The 26,646-nt window shown below is 36.9% G+C and overlaps 1 protein-coding gene across 9 annotated transcripts in view; it reads right to left on the reverse strand.

Annotated features, from left to right (window-relative positions):
* RABGAP1L (RAB GTPase activating protein 1 like) overlaps positions 1 to 26,646 on the reverse strand; it is a 767,496-nt gene that overhangs the window by 267,227 nt on the left and 473,623 nt on the right. For all 9 annotated transcript variants that reach the window (XM_045452833.1, XM_045452836.1, XM_045452834.1 and 6 more), the window contains 2 exons: positions 9,711 to 9,836; positions 7,036 to 7,179 (listed from right to left, as the gene is read on the reverse strand). In XM_045452833.1, the coding sequence (XP_045308789.1) occupies positions 7,036 to 7,179; positions 9,711 to 9,836 (270 nt within the window). The remainder of the gene's footprint in view (positions 1 to 7,035; positions 7,180 to 9,710; positions 9,837 to 26,646) is intronic.

Raw genomic sequence — 26,646 nt, forward strand, 5'->3', positions numbered from 1 at the left:
GTGAGTGGGGGAGGGGCAGAGAGAGAAGGAGACACAGAATCTGAAGCAGGCTCCAGGCTCTGAGCAAGTGGTCAGCACAGAGCCTGATGCGGGGCTCGAACCCACGAACTGTGAGATCATGACCTGAGCTGAAGTTGGACGCTCAACCGACTGAGCCACCCAGGCGCCCCTCTAATGCATTTTAAATCCAACATATCATTTGAAAAAGGTATCACCTAATGCTAGTGTAGTAATCATATTGCAATATATAAAGGTATCAAATACCTTTGATACACATCATATACCTCAGACTTCTACAATATTATATGCCAATTATATCTCAATAAAAAATTCACTTATTACTGTTTGAGGAAGAAAAATGGGGGCAAAGAATAAGAATATTATAGAATGAATCTACTCTTTAGATAAGAGGTTCAGAAAATGGTTTTGAAAGGAGGCATCTACTTGGTGGTATTTAATTAGATATGGTAGTATCATACTTCATTTTTTTCGTCACCCGAAGAAGAAAGGAGAGGCAGGAAACACATTCTAATTTGAAGGGCCAATTATTTCATTACATTTCATGAAATATCAAGTTACTATATAAAGCTGAATATATTTGATACTCCAAAAATTGAACTATTTGGGAAGAGTCAACTTCAAACATCAGCTGTCAGTTATTTTGTCAAGACTAAAAGAAATACTTATGTTCTTATGTCTCTGAAAGGTAGAAGAAAAACATACTTTAGGAGGACTACTTCAATCACTAGTCAAGATGAGATAGAATTAAACTTCCTTGAAGGTAAATAGATAAAATTTTGGCCTTAGCAAAAAAAAAAAAAAAAAAAAAAAAAAAAAAAAAAGCATCTCAACTAGAGGGAAACAAAGGTGGTTAGAAAGGTAAGAGAGAACCAACAGTTAACCTGTTCTCCTAAGAATCTCTGAAGTCATTTTGTTAACTGAAGAAACTGAGAAGTAATAAAAGAGCTATACAGGTGGACAGAGCAGAATGGAGAGTAATATTATTAACTGGATATTTACTGTATAGCCGGCATTTTATATTCATACTCTCATTTCAATCTTTAAAATAAACCTGGGAGATGGTTTTGTTAGCATCATTTAACAGAGAAAAAAACTGAGACGTATATAGGTAAAATAACATAAACAAAATGATACAGGAAGGATTAACTAAAAAGCCAAATATCTAAACTCCAATGTCAAACTGTCTCTATGTTGCTTCTTCTGTAACTGAATACATCGCTGGATTTTTCCCACTGGCTTAACTTCTCTTACATGTAAGCACAAAAGTGATTCAACTCGGGGCACCTGGGTGGCTGCGTCAGTTAAGCATCCAACTTCAGCTCAGGTCATGACCTCACAGTCTGTGAGTTCAAGCCCCACATCAGACTCACTGCTGTCGGCATGGAGCCTGCTTCAAATCCTCTGTTTCTCTCTCGATGTCCCTACCCAGCTTGTGCTCGCTCTCTCTCTCTCTCAAAAATAAATAAAACATTAAAAAAAAAAGTGACTCAGCTCTTAGATCCAGCTCTTAGTTCCCATCTGTATGCAACTTCAGAAATCAAGTGAGTTTTCAACCAAATGAGTTTTATTTTGTTCCATATGCATGAACTCTAATCTGATCTAGGATCTGCCCTCTTAAAAAAAACAAAACAAAACAAAACAAAACAAACACCTGCCTTTTATCACAAGGAAGACTTTCACTGAATAAAGACAACTCAAAAGGTAATGTTCCAAATACTCTGGAGAGCTGCTCAGTGGCATCCACTAAGCCCTCATATATACACGCCAGCAATCCCACTCCTACATAGGTACCCAAAGAAGTGCCTTCGGGTGTTTGCCAAAAGACAAGTGGGGAGTGCCTGGGTGGCTCAGTCGGTTGAGCACCTGACTTCAGTTCAGGTCAGGATCTCACAGTTCAAGAGTTCAAGCCCTGCATTGGGCTTGCTGCTGTCAGCGCAGAGCCCTCTTCGGATCCTCTGTCCCCTCTGTCTCTCTGCCCCTCCCCCACTCACGTGCGCCTGCGCAGGCAAGCTCCCTCCTCTCTCAAAAATAAATAAACATCAAAAAAAAAAAAAAAAAAAAAAAGCTGAAGAATGTTCACAGCAACACTATTTACAAGAACCCTGATGTGGAAACAACCTAAATGCCCATCAACAATACGTTGGAAGAATGGATTGGAACAAATGAACCCTGTCTAGATGCAACTATGGATGAATCTCACAAACATAGTGATGAATGAAACACCTCCATCAAAAGAGTTCATATCGTAGTATTCCATTTAAATGAAGTTCAAAACAAAATCAAAACTAATGTATGGTGTTAGAAGTCAGGACAGTGGTAACTCACTCTTCAGAGAGGTAGTGAAGGCAGGGGCAATGAAAGAGAGGAGGGCTTCTGAAATTCAGACGGTATTCTGCTTCTTTTTGATCTGGGTGCTTGTTACACAAGTTACGTTCACTTTATGAAAAATCATCATGTTTTCACTAATTTTTGCAAATTTTCTTTTAATCTTTTATACTTCAACAAAAAGTTCTTTTAGAAAAGCAATATTCTGGGGCACCTGGGTGGCTTAGTCAGTTGAGCATCCGACCTTGGCTCAGGTCATGTTCTCACAGTTGGTGGGTTTGAGCCCCACATAGGACTCTGTGCTGACAGCTCAGAGTCTGGAGCCTGCTTTGGATTCTGTCTGCCTGTCTGTCCCTCTCTCTCTGCCCCTCTCCAGCTTGTGCTCTCTCTCTCTCAAAAATAATTAAATAAACATTTTTTTTTAAGCACTATTCTATTCTCGGTGGGTTAACAGTACAATATTTACACTATAATTGTTAATACTTTTAGCCTTTTTCTTATCTCCTCAGATAGAGGCAGACAATAAACCATAACAGGTTTTGTTCTTTTTTTAAATTTTTTTTTAATGTTTATTTATTTTTGAGACAGAAAGACAGAGCATGAATAGGGGAGGGTCAGAGAGAGAGGGAGACACAGAATCTGAAGCAGGCTCCAGGCTCTGAGCGGTCAGCACAGAGCCCAACGCGGGGCTTGAACTCACGGACTGTGAGATCATGACCTGAGCCGAAGTCAGACACTTAACCGACTGAGCCACCCAGGCGCCCAGGTTTTGTTCTTTTTAAAAACAATAATTTCATTTCATTGATTGGCTAAATGATAATTTATAGAAAGTTCCATTCATCTCAATAAAATGTTTTTTTCAAACTCTAGTTTAAAATCCTGATGCCATCATCTTCACTAAATAGGGGAATTAACCTGAGTCACCATATATTCAGCTTTATATAAACACTTTAAATGAACTATTAACACCTAGAAGTTTTTAATTCAGACTGCACAAAGTCTACTAACACTCTTCCTAAATTTTCTTCTACTACATTAGCTTCATATTTTTGACCTCCAGATGAATGAAAAAAATCCTTAAAAGCATTTAGCACAGGAAAACACGAGACGATGATAAGCTTTCTAAAAGTCGCAAGCTTGATGTCTTTCTCACTCTGCAATAGGATCTCTGAGCAAAATAATCCTGCAGATTAACACTTTTGGGTTTTTTTGGTCAGAGTGATGAATTTTGAAAAATCAACTTTTCCATCTGAGAATTTCTCAGCGTTCCATTTGTAACTAAACATTAATTCATAGCCCAGGAAGATTTAAATCATTTTCCTAAAAAATAGAGAATAGGACAAAAACAATACCTATAGATGATTCTAATTAAGACTGTGTTATATCATTTCTTCTTTTAGAAAACTCTACCTCATATGAAAGAAGAGCTTTGATATAAACAGTTTATTAACTACAAGGAGGAAAGGGGCAAAGAGAAAAAACACAGACAGGCAGGAAATCAAAGTTTACCTAAAAATTTCCTTTGCAAAATAATCCGCTGACAAAGATGAGTTAGTGGAAAGAAATGAATATCCTGATACTGTTCCCAACAAAATTTTGAACTATTAAGGGATGTTATTATTTATTTCCCTGGTTACCATGATCCTGTGATTACAAACTATTCTATGTTTTAGAAAGCTATGCAATTTCCTTAAGCAGCTACAGAATATAGGTTTAAGTGGAGGTAAAGTAATATATATAATACTTATTAATTTTAATAAGCATTAAGATATTTCAAACACCGTAACTAGAAATCACAGTTGGCAAATGATAAGAAGGCTTATAAATCGACTTTTCATTTCTCTACCATATATGTTGCTAATTTTCTTAGCACCTGACATTAGAAATTCCAGTATCTTCAAGACAAAAATTTCCCGAGAAATTATGAATCTGGGTTCCAGAAGACCCATGGATGATACTCCAATGTCAGGTATGGAACCACTGAGATAGAGACAATTTTAGAAGGTCATCAGTCTAGTGAGCTAAAGGATAGTGTTACTATTCTGCCAAAAGTGACCGAGAAATCCAATTTAACTGGTATGATTAAGCATATTAATTTCATTCTCATTACTATAATGAACAGTATAGAACTAATATAGTATGAAATTAGATAATCTCTTTCAGCAAAAAACATGAAGCAATGATATTAACTTTTGCAAGCTCCTACTATATATAAAGATAAAACTGTTAAAAGGTCATACCCTCACTTTCCCATTTTTTAATAAATATCATGAAATACTACTCAGCTTAGTATGAAATTTCTAGTCCCCAGGGTGATTAAAATAAATAGGACCTATGAATACTCATGAAAACTAAATTTTAGTATTACTTTAAGTTCACAGAACTCAAAGATATAAATTTGGCTTTTACTTTCGAAGAGTATTGCACTAAATTAGAGTCAGAACTGTTCACCACACCAATTTGGATAATCAGGCCAAGTAGAATTTTTAGTACAAATGCCTAAATTTGTGTATACTGTGATCACACCATTTTGACTTTGAATAAAGTTTTAGCTTCTAATTCTGCATTCTTCCTTTAGGTTATATTTATATAGGCAGTTTAGAAATGAATTTATCAGTAAAAAAAAAAAATCAGAGAGTTACTATGCTATCGGTCAGGTTCTCTAGCTGTTACGTGTTCAGAATTGGAGACCTTATTCTGTGACCTTCAGCAAGTCACTCAAACTTTCTTTGTCAAAATATGTTACAAATGTTTACAACTCTTACACCCTTACAAAATGCTCTGCAACTTTCACGTACTGTGCAACTGTTACCTAGAACCTCCAAGAGCGAACCCAACGTGGCTTGCGTATGAAATGGTTACTGCTGTGATAGGCTAGAACTAACAGTTTTACTTTGTGCAGCTGATGTACTTTATCTTCTTTAATCTTACTTTTGAAATGAAATTTCTGGTCCCCAGGGTGATTAAAATGGTTAGACTTTTAAGAAAGAGGAAACTGTATAAAAAGTAACGTAGAAATACAAAACTGTCCAGATTATATTAGGTTTATACTTTTGATTAGCTTTCTTTAAAAAAAAAATTTTTTTTAATGTTTATTTATTTTTGAGAGCCAGAGAGAGACAGAACACGAGCGGGGGAGGGGCAGAGAGAGAGGGAGACACAGAATCGGAAGCAGGCTCCAGGCTCTGAGCTGTCAGCACAGAGCCCAATGCAGGGCTCGAACTCACAAACCTGAGCCGAAGTCGGCGCTTAACTGACGGAGCCACCCAGGGGCCCCATGATTACTCTAGCTTTCTAATTTAAGACAGTATAATTTATGTACATATATATTCCCAATAATAAAAAAGTTATTCTCCTACAGCAGCTTTCCTATCACTGCTAAGACTGTCCAACATGTTGACTGGCATTATATGATGTATGTGTGTGTAATGTTGCTTATTTCTTTAAGAGTAAAGTAAGTATGGGGTGCCTGGGTGGCTCAGTCAGTTAAGCATCCGACTCTTGACTTCGGTTCCAGACACGATCGTGGTATCAAGCCCTGCATTGGGCTCTACACTGGGTGCGGGGCCTGCTTGAGTCTCTCTCGCCCCTTCTCTTTGCCCCTCCCTGCTTCAAAAAAAAAGGAGTAAATAAATTTTGCCACCAAAGGAAATAAAAACAATAAAAGATATAAATACAGATACCTAAAATATTTTGCAAGCTAATTTTTGAAATATCCTGCCTGAAAATAAAATTATATGATGTAGAAACTTTAGAGTATCACTTCACTGTTATCTGGTAGGAGTGTCAAACATCATATACAATAGAAATATCTTATGAATTGAGGATTAAATTACTACATAATTAGAGGACAAACTGAGGGTTACCAAAGGGGAGGTCGATAGGGACATGGGTAAAATAGTTTATGGGGATTAAGGAGTGCACTTGTGATGAGCACTGGGTGTCTTTTTTTTTTTTTATGTTTATTTTTGAGAGAGAGAGAGAGAGAGAGAGAGACAGAGACAGAGACAGACATGGAGCAAGTGGTGGAGGGGTAGAGAGAGAGGGAGACACAGAATCTGAAACAGGCTCCAGGCTCTGAGCTGTCAGCACAGAGCCCAATACAAGGCTCGAACTCACAAACTGTGAGCCAAAGTCCGATGCTTAACCAACGGAGCCACCCAGGTGCCCCAAGCACTGGGTGCTGTTTGGAGTGCTGAATCACTATATTGTATACCTGAAACTAACATAACACTGTATGTTAACTATACTGGCATTTAGAATAGAATAGAATAGAATAGAATAGAATAGAATAGAATAGAATAGAATAGAAAATTAAAATTAAATTAAAATTACTGTACAATTTTCATTTATATTCACTATTGGAGTATAACTGCATTACTATTAGAAACACTTGATTTTAAATTTATTTAACTTTAAGGGTCCTTTATATTAGTAATATATTATTACACAAATAAAGGCTTATTATGAATTTTAATTGCATACATTTAATTACCTCATCTTACTTTGAAAAAATTATATATGCTTAAACACTTTCTCACAAGTAATAAAATTACAACTAGAATAGTCTTTACTAAAAATTCAAATAGAACTCTATGGTATTTATGGCTTAAAGTAAAAAAAAAATTGTAGCCACTTTAGAAACTATTTTCTACTTTGGTTTAGGTATGAGAGATGGAGTTACTGTACCTCACAAAGCAGTAAGTCAATGATGTGGAAGACCATGCAGAGAGGGAACTTGGCAGTGAAAAGAGTGAGAAACCACTGGGACGCGTACATATGTGCTTCCAGGTGCAGATCACAAAAATGGGTATGCAGGTCTGGTAACTGCTCCTAAAAAGTCAAAGTGGAAAATTGAGGGGAAGGAAGACTGAGAAGCTTTATTTCCTACCACTACTATAGTTTAGAACAAGCTTTCTATGACCACTCTCAATTTTTCGTGGCATCTGCTGAATTTCATGTAATTACACAGAAGCAATGACAGGAGATGAGCACTGGGGACAGGATAATCAAGGAAAATAAAGGCAGACTTGTTATGAACAAATAACAAATATCACCTGTTGCTCACTTGACTGTTCTTGTTTCTTGGGACATGCTTGCTCTGACAGAACACCTGTAGTCTAATCAATGTCATCCCTCCAGAGTCAAGTCCAACACTCCATTCAGGGTTCAACGCCTAACTACCTAGGACAGAAATTTATCTTCTCTTTGGAGACCACTTAATATCAACATCATCTGGGATCTATGGTATCACTCCAGTAAATTTGTGCAGTATTGAGAAAAGCCCAAAACATAACCAAACTTTAAAACAATAGGTCTTTGACATTAAAAATGGCAAACTATAGAAACTGCAAGTGTATAATGTATGAAATTGGATGTCTCCTAAAAATGCCTTTATGTCACCCTGATCCCTTTTTTTTCCAATTTACACAAGTAAATGCTTGTCAAAAGCATGAAAGGTAAAGTACAGAGTATCAGCCTAGCTATTCCTCTAACTGAAAGACAAAAGCAAAGATACGCAAAAGCCCACGTGCATTCTGTTTTCATAAACAGATCACAAAAACAAAAAGAAAAGCCTAACTTCTTACATCAGATGCTTTTTGAAAAGCACCCAGATGTACCCATTAGGTACTTTAAATTGGGGTGTCCAGGGGCGCCTGGGTGGCGCAGTCGGTTAAGCGTCCGACTTCAGCCAGGTCACGATCTCGCGGTCCGTGAGTTCGAGCCCCGCGTCAGGCTCTGGGCTGATGGCTCAGAGCCTGGAGCCTGTTTCCGATTCTGTGTCTCCCTCTCTCTCTGACCCTCCCCCGTTCATGCTCTGTCTCTCTCTGTCCCAAAAATAAATAAACGTTGAAAAAATAAATAAATAAATAAATAAATTGGGGTGTCCAAATGGTCACCACTGAAAGACCCTAACAGAAAAATGTGTCTGGTTTTCTTCACAGTACCACAAATATGCTCTTCATTTATCAGTTACACTTATTTGACTCTTAAAGCTTTTAAGAATACGGACCTTAGAAAAAAACATAAACTTCTGTAAATAAAAGGTAAAGAAGTGAAAAGTCCCAAATATTTACTTGGAAGGATTAAATCTCTAAAAAAGAGTCTATTGCTTTTACTGTCCATAGTTACCAGATTCTTCTACACATTTTTTTTTTCTCCTCGATGCCTGTACACCATTGTGCTTACAGTTCATTTGACATCCTTCCCCCATTTCATTTCTTCCTAATGTTTAAGGTTTTCTACCCTCCCACATTCTTTTCTAGTAAAGTTGTCCGTAACTCCACTGCTAAGTCTCTCTCTTCCCTGTTTTAGTTTTTCGGTCTCCTACTGAGCTCACCTCCCTCTTTAGACACCTACGGATCTCCTGACAGGTCATGCCAATGAGCTCCTACCAGTATCTCTGCTGCTGCATCCCCCTAACCTTCCTCCTTGATTAACTTTACTTTTATCCAACACGGACTCAATCCATTCATGTATTTCCTTCACATTTTTCTTGGATTCCCAATACCCCATATAGAGGAAGCCATATAAACACATTGCACAGGGGCACCTGGGTGGCTTAGTGAGTTGAGCATCAAACTTTGGCTCAGGTCATGATCTCACAGTTCATGAGTTCCAGCCCCACTGTGGGCTCACTGCTGTCAGCACAGAGTCTGCTTCAGATCCTCTGTCTCCCTCTTTCTCATTCTCTATCTCTCTCAATGTTGAATGTTAATGTTTAATAAATAAACATTAAAAAACAGATATAAGATTTCCAACATCAGGTGGAATTTCAAACCTACTCAGTAATTCCTTTTATCAGCACTAGTCATTAACTTTGCTTTTGCTCACAATTTTTTTATTATGTCATATCTGACACAGATTACACAGACATACTGTGAAACAGTAACAACACTGTTTGAGATCAGGACATTATATGAGAAAAAAATTTTAATACATCTCTACATTAAAATGTTTAAGTTTTTTATTCTCTTTCAATACCTTTCTGTCCCTTCAAAGAGTTCTGTACATGTGGACCTAAATACGGTACTGGTGCTAATTAAGGTGGAGAAAGTTCTTACGTATTTCAATCTTTATTCTGTTAACATCTTCATTTCTTTACAAGTAATACTTGGGAATCTCTTCACTGACTTAACTCACTATGTTAAAGTTGAATATTTAAAATAGAAGACTATTTTAAAAATGATCAAATGGTGAAATAAATATTAACACCAATGTAGATAGTGGTCAGAAACCAAATATGTCTACATTTTCTGTAGAAGTCCAATAAACCTCCATGAATCATTATTGTTCATCAATTTTATTATTTTTTTCTGTACTTCAAACAACCCCTGAGTGACAAAAGCCTAATTTTCACTTACCTGCATTAGTCTCTCCAACTGATAGAATTTACAGTGAAGATCTTCAAAGTTGTTTTTGTAGAGATCTCGCAAACCATAGTCATACATGATTTTCACCAAAACACAGAATGCTTGTTCCTCTGGCATCTATAGGAAAACAGATACATAGAGAACATGACTGAGTGGCATGTGGCCAGAATGTCAGAAAAGTCCCTTCATGTTAGCAGTCCGCTGCATCAATGGCTAAAGGCCTCTACGGTTCCTGAGTTCAAGCCCCGCATCGGGCTCTATGCTGGCAGTGTGGAGCCTGCTTGGGATTCTTTCTCTCTGCCCTTCCCCTGCTCATGCTCTCTCTCTCAAAATAATAAATAAACTTTAAAAAAAAATAGGTAATACACTCACATGATTCAAAAATCAAAATGATGCAAAAGTATATAAAGGTAAAAGTCTTATTCCTCTCTATCTCCAAGTATAATAACCCCTGTACCCGCCCCCCCCCATCTCTTTGGCATAACCTTATAACTACGTTCAATAATTTCTCATGTATCCTGCTAGTATTTCTTTATGCAAATAAAAGAATCACACTTATTTTATTTCTTCCCTTATCTACATAGAAGATAACATTCTCTAAACATTACTATGCATCTTGCTTCCACAGCCCCCCCCCCAAACATATTCCCAAAAGAGGGACTGCTGGGTCAAAGGGTAAGTGCAATTTTAATTTTGATAGACAGGGAGAGGCTGCCTTCCCAGTCTTCTTGATACTGCTATTTTCTTTCTATATAAATAGTTTTTAGGAAAGAATGTTATGAACTTCCAACATTAAGAGTTAAATGACAAACTCTAATATACCCTTCCTAGAGGTATTTTTATCTGAACAGAAAATGAAATCTTAAACCCAAGAAACAAATCTCTCCATCATGGTATCAATAAACTGAAGGGATTTAGAAAGAAACATATCCAATATTCTAGAAATTACATCAAGCCAACAGAAAAAGATTTTATCTTTAACTCACTGTCCTAAAATGTAACTGTTTATGTAAACATTTACTTGCAATGTCACTTCTTTGAAAATCTGACCTTGGCTGATTATGATATTTGACACCTTGTTAAATTAACTGCCTGCCTGAATAATTGAATCAAGTAGAATTCTATTTACCCACTTAGAAATGTAACTGTTTATTTAAATTCCTACACCAATTGGCCACTTCTATTTTCTACTTACAATCCATAAAATATGTAAATTAGTTAAATAAAACCTAAAGTTAAGTAAGTACACTTAGTTGTTGTCATTTCAATTCTATAAATATTTACTTATTTCGTATTTTTTTAAGCTTATTTATTCATTTTGAGAGAGAGAGAGAGAGAGAGACAGAGTGAGCACATGCAGGGAAGGGGCAGAGAGGGAGGGAGAGAAAGAATCCCAAGCAGGCTCCACACTGTCAGTTCAGAGCCCAATGTAGGGCTCGATCTCATACACCGTGAGATCATGACCTGAGCCAAAATCAAGAGTCAGACCTTAACCAACTAAGCCAGGCACTTCTACTTATTTCTTTTTTATCTGAGTTGTTTGGGGCTTTGATGCCAGGTGTTCAAGTCAGCAAACATTTTTCAGCTTACACTCATTTAGATGCAAGTGCACTGTATTCTTCCCTCTTTTAACAATTCTGTCATTGGAGCCTCAAGTGACACTGACTTGCACATGCATCGTGTACCCCTCTTACCACCAAGGTCTTAGCCTCTCCATCTTTCTCTTGGATCTTTCCTAAAATGGCCATACAAAAGTGCTCATGTAAGGTAATGGTAGCCAGCCCTAGAGAAACGAATTCACTTATAATCTCCCTCTAAGTGAATGATGTTTAGTTAAATAGTTGGTATCCTATAAAGGGAACAAGCCTTTATTTCCTTAAATGGGTAAAGCCATTAAAGTAAATGAAAGGTTTAAATGCTGTATGGGATTCACACAGCCAGTCACTGAACATGAGAGATGTATGCAGTGTGCTAGGCCCTGTGCACACAGAAGTAATGGTATAGCATCTTCCCAAAGGACAACTAAATAGGCAATCTCTTTGACTTTGATATGGACACACCAATCCTGGGATAAACAACATCGCTACAGCGAGAGCACAAGCAAGGGGTGCGTATGAGCTCGACCAGGAAAAATTAGTCAGGAAAATGACAAATGAACATAAATCTTTACTTTGCTTTTAGGTATGGAGCTTAAATTCTCCCTCCCTCCGTCTATCTCCCTCATCTCTATCTCACTCTTCTCGGCTCTTTCCTCCCCACTCCCCATCCATTTCTCTCTCACACACAAACAATATATTTAATACGCGTTCTTAAAAAGACAAAAGCCTTTATACGTTGGAGTTTGATCCCCCAAAATAAAGTGGCCCAATTCCGGTCCAGAACCTTTATTTTAAAAAAAGAAAATCTGGGGCGCCTGGGTGGCTCAGTCGGTTGAGCGAACGACTTCGGCTCAGGTCATGATCTCGCGGTCCGTGAGTTCGAGCCCCGCATCGGGCTCTGTGCTGACGGCTCAGAGCCTGGAGCCTGTTTCAGATTCTGTGTCTCCCTCTCTCTGACCCTCCCCCGTTCATGCTCTGTCTCTCTCTGGCTCAAAAATAAATAAACGTTAAAAAAAAAATTAAAAAAAAGAAAATCTCCATTTGTGGGAGTGGGGAGTCTTAGAGCTCTTGTCTTCCATGTCTAGCTTCAGGCAACAAAAATCAAGTTTTCGATTTCCAGTAGGTTCACATGCCACACAAAAATGGTAGACGAACCCTATAAAATACCAGCCCAGCTGGGGTAGAGTCATAGAAGACGATCAGCGAAGACGAAGGTCAGGCATAATAGGTTCTTACAGGATCTCAGATACCGTCTCATCATAAAACTGACTAAAAATGAACCCTTATGAAGTCAAAAAGGCTGTGAAACAAAATGAGTGAGAAAGTAATGTGAAACACGTATAATCCTTTGGAAAGTGAAAATGCAACCTTCTCTTTCTAGTTTAAACACTAAATGCAATCTATTCAGCATGTCTAATTAAGCTTCCCTGGATATTTCTCTTTGCATTAGTAGTAGCAACCAGGGCAAGCAAATAAAACTTAGCAAAAAAAAATGTCAAAGATTTTAAAAATGAAAATAAAGATCTAAAAATATATAAAACAGACAACAAATACTGACTGACATTTAAACTGCAAAGGCTTGTAATGATATTTTGTTTTTGAAGGATAAGATAATACATGTTTGAGGAAGATATACCTTGGAAAAGTGTCAGTATCAGGGAGTAAAAGCTGATCCTAGACTGGTGGTATTGTGAAATGTGAGAAGTCTGATAGGAAAATATAGTTTGGAAATTCTTTCTTTTTAAAGTTTTATCTAAGTAAAATCTACACCCCATGTGGAGCTCGAACTCACAACCTCGCGATCAAGAGTCACATACTCTTCCAACTGAGCCAGTGAGGCACCCCCACAGTTTGGAAATTCTAAACAATAATCGCTTACTGATGGCCACGAATGATTCCAACAATGGCACAAGATTTTACTTCTAAAATTAAATAATTTATTAGCATTGTCAGTGCAAATAAACATAATACTAATAATTCTATTAACAAGTTGGGTAATAGGGGTTTTGCTAAAGCATTAGGAGTATTTGGCCATTATCCAGAACTCATCAAACAGCACAAAGTAAATGGACTGGAGTTGAGAAGTGCTGTGTAGCAGGGCAGCATTTGATAGTATTTCCATCATCCAGATTAAAACATTTACAAACAGACTCAGAGGTCAGATAACAGTACAATGCAGCAAAACAATGAGTAAGTGATTTTCAGTATTTACTACTTCTGGATTTTAAAACTTTATCTCATTGTAAGCTTAGTCATTCCATTTTCTCCAGCTTTATTGAGATGTAATTGACATAGAACACTGTGTAATTTTCAAGTGTTCAAAGTGATGATTATATATAGATATGTTAAAAATATAACATATATATATTTCTCAAAATGATGACCATCATAGATTAGTTAAAAGATCTGCCATGTCACATAGTTACAATTTTTTCGTGTAGTAAGTAACTTTTAAGATCTCTCTTAGAACTTTCAAATATACAATTTGTCAACTATAGTTGACATATATTTTGTCAAATATAGTATTGTCAACTATAGTCATCAAACTGTTAACCAGAACTTACTAATTTCATCACTTAAAGTTTGTACCATTTCACCACACTCACCCATTCTCCCCCCACCCCGTGGCAACTACCAATCTACTCTCTTTAATGACTTCAGCTTGTTTAGAGTCTACATATAACTGATACACACTTATTTTCTTAGCATAATGCCCTTTCAGTCTACCCATGCTGTCACAATGTCAGGATTTCCTTTTTTATGGGTGAATAGTATTCCATTATATGTAATATGCCACATTATCTTTACCCATTCACCTGCTGATGGACATCTAGGTTGTTTCCATGTCTTGCCTATTGTAAATAGTGCTGCTATGAACATGGGGGTGCTAATATCACTTTAAGATGGTAATTTCATTCTTTCTGGATATATATTCAGAAGTGGAATTGCTGAATCATAGGGTAGTTCTATTTTTAATATTCCAAAGAACGTCCATACTGTTTTCCATAGTAGCTTCACCAGTTTACATTCCCACCAAAGTGTACAAGGGTTCCCTTTTATCCACATCCTTGCCAATATTTGTTACCTCTGGTCTTTTTGATAATAGTTATTTTACAGGTGTGAGACAATATCTCATTGTGTTTTTTATCTCCATGATGATTGGTGTTGTTGAGCACCTTTTCATATACCTGTTAGATTCTGAGTATCTTCTTTGGAAAAAATGTCTATTCAGGTCATCTGCCCATTTTTTCATTGGGTGATCCACCCCCTCCCCTCCCCGAGTTATAGTTCTTCATATGTTTTGGATATTAACCCTTATCAGATATGTGGTTTGCAAATATTTTTTTCCCATTGTGTAGGCTGCCCTTTCATTTTGCGGATGTTTCTTTTGCCATGAAGATGTAGTCCCACTTGTTAATCTTTGCTTTTGTTGTCTGTGCTTTGATGTCCTATCCAAAGAATCACTGTCAAGACCAAAGTCAAAAAGATTTTTATCTATGTTTACCTCTAGGTGGTTTCAGGTCTTACATTTAAATACTTAATCCATTTTAATTTTTATGAGGTGTAAGACAGGGGTGAAGTTTCATTCTTTTGCATATGGTGTCCAGTTTTCCTAACACCATTTACTAAAGAAACTACCCTTTCCCCATTAAATATGCCTAGCTTCTTCGTCAAATTATTAGTTGGCTATATATGCATAGCTTTATTTCTGGGCTCTCAATTCTGTTTCATTGGTCTACAGAACAATTTTTATGTCAGTATCATACTGATTACTATAGTTTTGTAGGAGATACTGATATGTCAGTATCATTTGATTACTATAGTTTAGTAAGAGAGTTTAAAATCAGAAAAGATGCCTCCACCTTTGCTCTTCTCCTCAGGACTGTTTTGGCATTTAGGGTCTTCTATGTTTCCACACAACATTTTAGATTGTTTTTTCTAATTCTGAAAAACTGTCATTGGGATTAAGTTTTTAAAATTAAAAAAAATTAATTTTAGAGAGCAATAGTGGGGGAAAGGGGCAAGGGGGGGGAGGAGAAAGGGAGAGAGAAAGAATCTTACACAGGTTCCATGTTCAGCATGGAGCCTGACGTGGGGCTCGATCCCACAACCCTGGGATCATGACCTGATCCAAAATCAAGAGCCAGATGCTCAACCTACAGAGCCACTCAGGAACCCTTGTCATTGTGATTTTAATAGGGATTGCATTGAATCTGTAAATGACTTTGGTTATTACCAATTCTGATCCATGAGAAGGAGTATGTTTCCATTTATGTCTTCTTCAATTTCTTTCATCTATGTTTTATAGTTTTCAGTGTACAGTAATTCACCTCCTTAAATTTATTACTAAATATTTAACTTTTTGATACTACTGTAAATGGGATTATTTTGTTTCTTTTCCAGATAGTTCATTGTTAAGTATATAGAAACATAACTGAAGTTTGTATGTTGATTTCATATCCTGCAACTGTAATGAATTTGCTGATTAGTTCTAACAGTTTTTTTGGTGAAGTCTTTAGGGTTTTCTATACATAAGATCATGTCATCTTCAAAGAAAGACTTTCATTTTTTTCCTTTCTGATTTGGATATCTATGATTTCTTGTTCTTGCCTGACTGCTCTGGCTAGCATATCCACTACTATGTGGAATATGAGTGGTGAGAGTGGTCTCCCTTGGCTTATTCATAGTCAAGAAAAAGCTTTATTTTTCTTTGTTTCAGTGGAGATATAACTGACACATAACATTATATTAGTTTCAGGTATGTAACATAATATGTAACATAATAGTTCAATATCTGTACATAATTGAAATGATCACAAGTCTAGTTAACATCTATCACCATAGATGTTCAATGATTTTTCTTGCAATGAGAACTTTTAAGATTTAATCTCAGCATTATACAGATGCCTGGGCTGGTCAGTTGGTTAAGCCTCCCAACTTCGACTCAGGTCGTGATCTCACAGTTAGTGCATTTGAGCCCCGCGTCAGGCTCTGTGCTGACAGCTCAGAGCCTAGAGCTTGGAGCCTGCTTCGGATTCTATGTCTCCCTCTCTCTCTGCCTCTCCCCTGCTCATGCTCTCTCTCAAAAATAAATAAACATTAAAAAATTTTATTTAAAAGAAAAGATTTAATCTGTTAGCATTTTTCAAATGTGCAAAGCAGTATTATTAACTATAGTCACTACGCTGTACATTACATCCCTATGACTTACTTATTTAATAACTGGAAGTTTGTACCTTTTGACCTCCCCCTCACGCATTTCATGCACCCCTAACCCCCCACTTTTGGCAACTATTTGTTTTCTCTATTTATGAACTTTTTTTGGTAACATTCTACATGTAAGTGAGATCATATAATATTTATGTTTCTCTGTTTAACTTATTTTATTTAGCATAATGCACATACATATATGAGACACATTTTCTTTATCCACTCATCCATCCATGGCCACTTAGCCTGCTTCAATATCTTGGCTATTATTGTAAGTAATGCTACAATGACCATAGGAGTGCATATATCTTTTGGCTTCAGTGTTTTTATTTCCTTTGGATAAATACCCAGAACTTGAACTGTTAGGTCATATGGTAGTTATATTTTAATTTTTTGAAGAATCTCTATACTATCTTAATAGCAGCTGCACCAATTTACATTCCCACCAATAGTACACGAAGGTTCCCTTTTCTCTACATCTTTGCCAATACTTGTTACTTTTTGTCTTTTTGATAATAGCCATTGTCCTATGTATATGTATATATATACATATATATACACACATATATACGTATATATATACACGTATATATACGTATATACATATACGTATATATACGTATATACACACACGTATATATATATATACCCACGTATATACACACGTATATATACACACGTATATATATATATACACACGTATATATACGTATATATACACATATACGTATATATACACACGTATATACACATATACACGTATATATACGTATATATACACACATATATACGTGTATATATACGCATATACATACGTATATATGTATATATATGCACATATATATATATAAGGTGTATATGTACATATATAAGGTGTATATATATATATATATACACACACACACACACACACAGATATATGTGTATATATATATAAGGTGATATTTCATTGTGGCTTTGATTTGAATTTCCCTGAGGATTGGTGATGTTGAGCACCTTTTATTGTAGCTCTTGGTCATCTGTATATCTAAAGGGAAAACTTTCAACCTTTCACCATTGAGTATGATGTTACTGGTTTGTCATATATGGCATTAATTATGTTGAGACACATTCTATGCCCAATTTGTTGAGAATTTTTATCATGAATGGATGTTGAATTTTGTCAAATTCTTTTTCTCCATCTATTGAGATGATCATACAATTTTTATCTTTCATTCTACTAATGTGATATATCACATTTATGATTTGCATATGAACCATCCTTGCATTTCAGGGATGAATCCCACTTGCTCATGGTGTATGATCCTTCTAATGTGATGTTCAATTCAGTTTGCTAGTATTTTGTTGAGAATTTCTACATGTACATTCATCAAGAGTATACTGTCTTACAGTTTTCTTTTTTTGTAGTGTCCTTAATATGGTTTTGGTGTCAGGGTAATGCTTGCCTTATAAAATGAATTTGGGAGTTTTCCCTTCTCAACTTTTTGGAAGAGTTTGAGAAGGACTGGTATTAATGGTTCTTTTAAAGGGTTGGTAGACTCTACCAGTGAAAACATCTGGTCCTGGACTTTTATTTGTTGGAGGATTTTTTTTTTTTAATTTTTTTTTCAACGTTTATTTATTTTTGGGACAGAGAGAGACAGAGCATGAACGGGTGAGGGGCAGAGAGAGAGGGAGACACAGAATCGGAAACAGGTTCCAGGCTCTGAGCCATCAGCCCAGAGCCTGACGTGGGGCTCGAACTCACGGACCGCGAGATCGTGACCTGGCTGAAGTCGGACGCTTAACCGACTGCGCCACCCAGGCGCCCCATATTTGTTGGAGGATTTTTGATGAATGATTCAATCTCCTCTTACTCATTATTGGTGTATTCAGATTTTGTATCTCTTCAGTCTTCATTGGCTGTTTTTAGGAATTTATCCATTTTTTTCTAGGTTGTCAAATTTGTGGGAGCATACTTATAGTAATCTCATAATACTATGTATTTCTCTGGTATCAGTTGTAATGTCTTTTCTTTCACTTATAATTTCATTTATATGAGCCTTCTTTCTTTTTTATTTGGTTAGTCTAGCTAAATGTCTGTCAATTTTGTTTACATTTTCAAAGTACCAACTATTAGTTTTGTTAATATTTTCTATTGCTTTTCTATTCTCGATTTCATTTGTTTCTGTTGCAGTCTGTATTATTTTCTTCCTTCTACTAATTTGGGGCTTAGCTTGTTCTTATTCTAGCTCCTTGAGGTATAAAGTTAGGTTATTTGAGATATGACTATTTCCTTGATGTATGCATCTATCACTATAAACTTCCCTCTAAAGCTGCTTTTACTGCATCCTGTAAGTTTTGGTATTTAGTGTTGCCATTTTCATTTCTCTGAAGATCTTTTTTTAATGTTTTACTTATTTTTGAGAAGACAGAGCATGAGCAGGGGAGGGCAGAAAGAGGGGCGGGGAGAGAATTTGAAGCAAGCTCCAGGCTCTGAGGTCGATGTGGGGCTTGAACTCACGAACTGTAAGATCATGACCTGAGTGGAAGTCAGACACTTAACCGACTGAGCCACCCAGGTGCCCCTCTCTCAAGGTATTTTTTAACTTCCCTGATGATTTCTTCTTTGAATCACTGTATGTTCAGGAGCGTGTGGTTTAATTTCTGCATATTCACGAATTTTCCAACTCTTCTCCTGTTACTGATTTCTAGTTTCATACCACTGTGATGGTAAAAGCTACCTTATACAGGTCCTATATTCATAAATTTCTTGAGATTCTTTTCCATGACCTAACACATGATCTATCCTAGAAAATGTTCCATGAGTGCTTGAGAAGAATGTGTATCCTGCTGGTGTTGGGTGGAATGTTTTGTATATGTCTGTTTAGTCCATTTAGTCTATAGTGCTGTTCAAATCTGCTGTTTCCTTATTGGTTTTCTGCCTAGATGATCCATTGTTGACAGTGAGGTTTTAAAGTCCCCAAATATTACAGTTGTTATTTATTTCTCCTTTTAGTTCTGTTTGTATCTGCTTTATATATTAGGTGTGCCAATGTGGGTGAATACATGTTTTTATTTTTTTTTATTATTTATTTATTTTTTTTTATTATATGAAATTTATTGTCAAATTGGTTTCCATACAACACCCAGTGCTCATCCCAAAAGGTGCCCTCCTCAATACCCATCACCCACCCTCTCCTCCCTCCCACCCCCCATCAACCCTCAGTTTGTTCTCAGTTTTTAACAGTCTCTTATGCTTTGGCTCTCTCCCACTCTAACCTCTTTTTTTTTTTTCTTTTTTCCTCCCCCTCCCCCATGGGTTCCTGTTAAGTTTCTCAGGATCCACATAAGAGTGAAACCATATGGTATCTGTCTTTCTCTGTATGGCTTATTTCACTTAGCATCACACTCTCCAGTTCCATCCACGTTGCTACAAAAGGCCATATTTCATTTTTTCTCATTGCCACGTAGTATTCCATTGTGTATATAAACCACAATTTCTTTATCCATTCATCAGTTGATGGACATTTAAGCTCTTTCCATAATTTGGCTATTGTTGAGAGTGCTGCTATGAACATTGGGGTACAAGTGCCCCTATGCATCAGTACTCCTGTATCCCTTGGATAAATTCCTAGCAGTGCTATTGCTGGGTCATAGGGTAGGTCTATTTTTAATTTTCTGAGGAACCTCCACACTGCTTTCCAGAGCGGCTGCACCAGTTTGCATTCCCACCAACAGTGCAAGAGGGTTCCCGTTTCTCCACATCCTCTCCAGCATCTATAGTCTCCTGATTTGTTCATTTTGGCCACTCTGACTGGCGTGAGGTGATACCTGAGTGTGGTTTTGATTTGTATTTCCCTGATAAGGAGCGACGCTGAACATCTTTTCATATGCCTGTTGGCCATCTGGATGTCTTCTTTAGAGAAGCATCTATTCATGTTTTCTGCCCATTTCTTCACTGGGTTATTTGTTTTTCGGGTGTGGAGTTTGGTGAGCTCTTTATAGATTTTGGATACTAGCCCTTTGTCCGATATGTCATTTGCAAATATCTTTTCCCATTCCGTTGGTTGCCTTTTAGTTTTGTTGGTTGTTTCCTTTGCTGTTGAATACATGTTTTAATTGTTATATCTTCTTGACGGCATTTTTATCATTATATGGTGACTTTGTCTCTTTTGACCTTTTTTAGCTTCAAGTCTATTTTGTCCAATGTAAGTATAGCTACCTCTACTTTCTTTGGGTTACAATTTGCTTGAAATACATTTTTTTTCTCCTTTTACTCTCAGTCTGTATGTGTCCTTAAGACTAAAGTGAGTCTCTTATAGACAACATATTATGGGGTCTTGTTTTCCTTTTCCAATCAGCTATTCTATATCTTTAATTGGAGAATTTATCCATTTATGTTTAAAGTCATTATTAATAGATAACAGCTCACTATTGACATTGTGTTAACTGTGTTCTGACTTTTTTTGTGGGTTGTTTCTTGCTTTCTCTTTTGCTGTCTTCCTTTATGATTTAATGGCTTCCTGTGACAATATGCTTTCTCTTCTTTTCTCTTTAGTGAATCTACTGTCAATTTTGCTTTGTGGTTACCATGAAACTTACATAAAATATCCTATAGTTATAACATCCTATTTAAGGCTTAGGAAAACTCAACTTTGATAGTATACAGAAATGGGATACTTTTACTTCTCTCCCCCACCTCACACTTTAGGTTATTGATGTTATTAGAATATACATCTTTTTTATATTGTATAGAAAAAATTATTGTAGTTATGGTTATTTTTAATATATTTATTTTTTAACTTTACACAAGAGTTGTAAGTAAATTATGTACTACCACTATATATTACACAAACTGACTTTGACTACATATTTACCATTACCAGTGAATTTTACACATTCAGACGCTTTCACAATGTTAATGAGCATCCCTTTTATTTCAGCTTGATAAATGCCCTTCAGAGTTTATTGTAAGAGAGGTCCAGTGATGATGAACTCCCTCAGCTTTTGGTTGTTTGGAGAAATCTTTATCTCTCCTTCATTTCTGAAGGTTAGCTTTGCCAGGTGATATACTTTTTCTCTCAATACATCTTTGAATATATTATCCCACTCTTTCCTGGCCTACAGTGTTTCTGCTGAGATACTAAATAGTTATATGGAGAGTTCACTTGTATGTGGTGAGTAGCTTCTTGTTGTCCTCAAAATTCTCTTTGATTTTTGACAACTTAATTATAATGTGTCTTGGTGTAACCCTGTTCAGATTATAACCATTTGGGGTCTCCTGGGCATCATAAATCTGGAAGTCCTTTTCTATCCCCAAGTTCGGGAGGTGTATAGCCATTGTTGCTTTAAATGGACTTTCTTTCCCTGTTTCACTTCCTTCTGGGATTCCCATAATGCATATATTACTTCATGTGATGGTGTCCCATAAGTTCTGTAGGCTTTCTTCACTTTTTTTCATTTTTTTTCTTTTTGCTCCTCTGACGTGACAGTTCAAATGACTTATCTTCCAGTTCACGGATTCCTTCTTACATTTGGTTGAGTCTGTTGTAGTTGTCTATTAAAGTCTTCAGTTCAATCATTGTAGTCTTCAGCTCTAGAATCTGTATTGTGATGGTTTCTATTTCTTTCTTGACTTCATTTTGTTTTCCTAACTTCATTTAGTTATCTGTGTGTTCTTGTAGCTCACTGAACTTTGAAAGAATTATTCTGAATGCTTTATTAGACATTTCATAGACCTCCATTTCTTTATAGTTACTTGAGCTTTATTAGTTTCCTTTGGTAGTGTCATGTTTACCTGATTCTTCATGATCCATGATTCCTTATGTTCTTATCTGCACACTTGATTAAGTGGTCTCCTCTTCCACACATTACAGGTTTGCTTTGGCATGAAAAGACCTTCACCAGTTAGCTCAGCTTAAGTACCAATGGGTTAGTTAGTAGCATCTGTGGGAAAGCAGGGCGTGCTATCAGAGACCAGTTGAGTGAGGCCACTGCTCATGCTCTGAGATCTGGGGGGATGGTACTGGCTAGGCTACACAGTTGGGTGAGCCTGCTGGCTGTGCTAAACATTCAAGTAAGACCAGTGGGTGGGCTCACAGATTGGGTGGGGCTGCTGGCAATGCTCCATGGTTAGGTGAGGCCACTAGCTTGGTTCTGCAATCACTTTTAGATGAACACGGTCAGAGGCCACGTTCCCTGGCAGGGTGGTGCCACTGGTTGGACTCCCCAGTTAGGCAGAGTTATGGGTTGGCCCCTGAAACAGCCCCTGGTCAAGTGGGGTCTCAGGTTGTCCTGCCTGACCAGATGGTGATGCTGGCTGGCCTTTGTGTTCAGGTGGGGCCATGGGGCATATCTCAAAGTTGGGCAGGACCATAGGCTTGGGTTCACAACCAGGCAAGCCACTGACTGTGCTCTGCTGTTGGATAGAGTAACTGGGCTCTCTGGTCAAGAGGGGTTTCCAGCTATTATCCCACAGATGAGTGAGGCTAGAGACTGTGTTCTGTGATCAGGTGAAATTACTGTCCAGGTTTCCTAACTAGGTGAGGCTGCAGGCTGTATTCAGCAATTGGGTAGGAGTGTAGCCTGGGCAAGACTGTAGGCTGCGCACTCTGGCTTGGTGGTTCTGTAGACTAGGTTTTGAGTCTGCCCAGGGTCACTGTTATGCAGGGCCAGAGGCTATGATCAAGAGTTGGGCATGGCTTCTGACTTGGGTCTCTGTCTGAGCAGGGCTATAACATGGAATCTACAGTAGCTTGGATTCTCTGGTCAGGACTGGAGGTTAAGCTCAGCAACTGGGAATTTCCTTCCCTGTCTGAGCAAAGCAGAACACGTTCCATGGCCTGTCTGGCCCAGTGACTAGGGATCCAAATCAGGCAGAACTGCCAACCAATATACGTTTTTTAAAAAATATTAAGAATCTGGAGCATGGGGATCTCTAATATTGAATACCCATCTTTGCTATATACATACAGGATCTCTGTCGTAAAATCAGTGCTGTTTTATTGGGGAAAGGAGGGGATAAGTATTAACATCTTATAATTTAAGATATCAAAATATCATCCATGGCTCTATGAAATACAAAACTAAGGACCTGACTCACATGTGTAATCTGAGAATCAATCATGATGTAATCATTGTTTGGTAACAAATGTTGATAAGTATCTGCCATCTGTACTAACACTGAATGGAGACAGTCTCTAAGCTTCGTTGCTTCTTTCTGCAATGAACCATAAAACAAAGCAGGTCTAAGTACTTCAAAACTTTTTAAGGCTCACCTGATGTAAGATACATCAACATATGTTTCAAAGTAAAATTATATGTTAATATAAAATAATCCCCTTATTTAGGATAAAACTAAATTTTCTGTTATCCATGATGGTGTTTCATATATTTTTGTAATAAATCTATGTTTTTCCATGAAGGCAATGAAAATTCCACTAATTTTTAGTTTTCTTCAACAAAGAAAGATGCTAGTGACAACTCTGAAAATCATGAACTCGTGAGTGTTCATTTTCTGTTTACAAATTGGAAAGCAAATAAAACGAAAACTTCTAGCTGTTCATTTTCCTTTTAAATCCAATACATGCTAAAATATATTTAAATTAAATGTCTATTTATAAGCCATAAAACATATTGTACAACATACTAGTTTGCTGTGTGCAATCAATTTAAGCTAGTGGGACAACGGTCCAAAAGAAAAGGCAGAGTAAATAACTACCAATTTTAGAAAAAAATAGCAACAAATAGTATTATTAGAGGTGTTCGTTCATGACTCCATCTGATCCTCATAAAAATTCTGTAAGGTGTGTATTATTTTTACATGTTAAATATTAACTAGTGAAGTTCAGAGAAGTTAAGTGATTTTCCAATAACTACACATCTATTAAGTAAAGCCTGGATTTAATTCCATGGTTGCATGCTTTTTTTGTGCCAGATACAAAATAAGACCCTTTTCATTAATAATATAAAGTATTCAATATTCATAAAAATCCTAGAAGAATGATAATATTACTTCCATTTTATAAATGAAGAAGCTGAAGCTCAGAGAGTTTAGGAAACTTGAAAGGTATTAAACCACAATTCAAATGTATAGTTGTGCCTTTCATTATCCATGAAAGAGTTCATGAAAGGGCAGAGAAACCAAAGACAGTAGTTAATGGGAAGATCAAGAGACTGTTGTTTTTTTTTTTATTTTTAAAAAAAAAAATTTTTTTTTTCAACGTTTATTTATTTTTGGGACAGAGAGAGACAGAGCATGAACGGGGGAGGGGCAGAGAGAGAGGGAGACACAGAATCGGAAACAGGCTCCAGGCTCTGAGCCATCAGCCCAGAGCCTGACGCGGGGCTCGAACCCACGGACCGCGAGATCGTGACCTGGCTGAAGTCGGACGCTTAACCGACTGCGCCACCCAGGCGCCCCAAGAGACTGTTTTTTAAAGGTAAGATGTCTTGAGTGTATTTACGCACATGGAGATGTTGTGAAATGGCTCAAAAGAAGTGAAGCAAGAATTAACTGGGAACAGAAAAATTTCTTGGATCTTAAGGAAAAAAAATGATTTAGGAGTACAGGACTTATTAAAAAATACAGCTCATTAAAAATTTCAGCTACTCTAAGTCAAGGTTATGTCACATGTAGCAGAATGCTGAATAATATAATGGCACACGTACTTTTACTTACATATACATATAAAGACACTAGGAACTCAGTATCTTCCATCTTCGGTTCTGCAGAAATGTTTTAATAAAACTAAGAAGTAGCTCTGCTTCTCATTTCTTTTTTTTTTTTTATTAATTTTTTTTTCAACGTTTATTTATTTATTTTTGGGACACAGAGAGACAGAGCATGAACGGGGGAGGGGCAGAGAGAGAGGGAGACACAGAATCGGAAACAGGCTCCAGGCTCTGAGCCATCAGCCCAGAGCCCGACGCGGGGCTCGACCTCACGGACCGCGAGATCGTGACCTGGCTGAAGTCAGACACTTAACCGACTGCGCCACCCAGGCGCCCCATCTGCTTCTCATTTCTTAAGTCCACTGGTTAAATCTTATCTTAAACCTATCTTTTTGGGGAGTTGCATTAAAGGATTTGTAACTTGTAATTTTTAAACCTTATTTCATTTTTAAATATAACCCACAAAAATGCATAAAAGTTAAATGTATGCTTTAATAAATAATTTGATCATAAAGTGAAACCAAATAATTATAAAGACAAATGTAACCACCACCCAGGTTAAGATAGAGTACTGTCAGTACTCTTGAAGATCCTGGTATGTCACTTCCCAATAATGACTCCTCATTTGTCAAGAAATCACTATCCTGGGTTACCTGGGTGGCTGGCTCAGTCAGTTAAGCATTGACTCAGTTTGGGCTCAGGTCATGATCTCACGGTTTGAGATCACAAAGTCTGACAGCATGGCGCCTGACTGAGATTCTCTCTCTCCCTTTCTATCTGCCCCTCCCTGGGCTCACATGTGCTCTCTTTCTCTCTCAAAAATGAATGAATGAATGAATGAATGAATGAATGAATAAGAAATCACTATTCTGACTTTATCAGTAATCACTTCATTGGTGTTATTTATATTTTCCACCTACGTAGCATCCTAAAAATAGACTTCAGTTTTGTCTGCTATGAACTTTCCACTAAAAGGAAACATAACAAATGATACCAAGTATACTCTTCTTTCTTACTAAACCTTATGTTTGTATGACTCATTCACATTAATTTATGTAGCGTAAAACATTCATTTCACTGTTATATAGTGTTCTATTAAATATATTACAATTTTTCCATTTTAAGGTCTAATTACAGTTCTAGTATTAGACATTCTAACAGCAGACATTTGAGGTGTTTGTTATAAACACTGATCTGAGGACAATTCTAACACACAATTTTGGTGTACATGTGCATAAGTTTGACTAAAATATATATTTAGGAGTGGAATTGCTGGGTATGCATATCTTTGTCAGACAAAGCCTTTGGTTTCAGAAGGAATTGTGCCCAGTCATAGTTTTTTTTTTTTTTTAATTCAATAGTTTTAAACATTCTGGATTATCCAAAAATAATCCTTTCTGTAGTTGGAAAGCTTCCATGCTTGCCAATAATAGTATATATACGCTAATTTAACCTTAAAAAGG

Source organism: Leopardus geoffroyi, chromosome C3, assembly GCF_018350155.1.
Source record: "Leopardus geoffroyi isolate Oge1 chromosome C3, O.geoffroyi_Oge1_pat1.0, whole genome shotgun sequence".
In the NCBI taxonomy this organism is placed as follows: Eukaryota; Metazoa; Chordata; class Mammalia; order Carnivora; family Felidae; genus Leopardus; species Leopardus geoffroyi.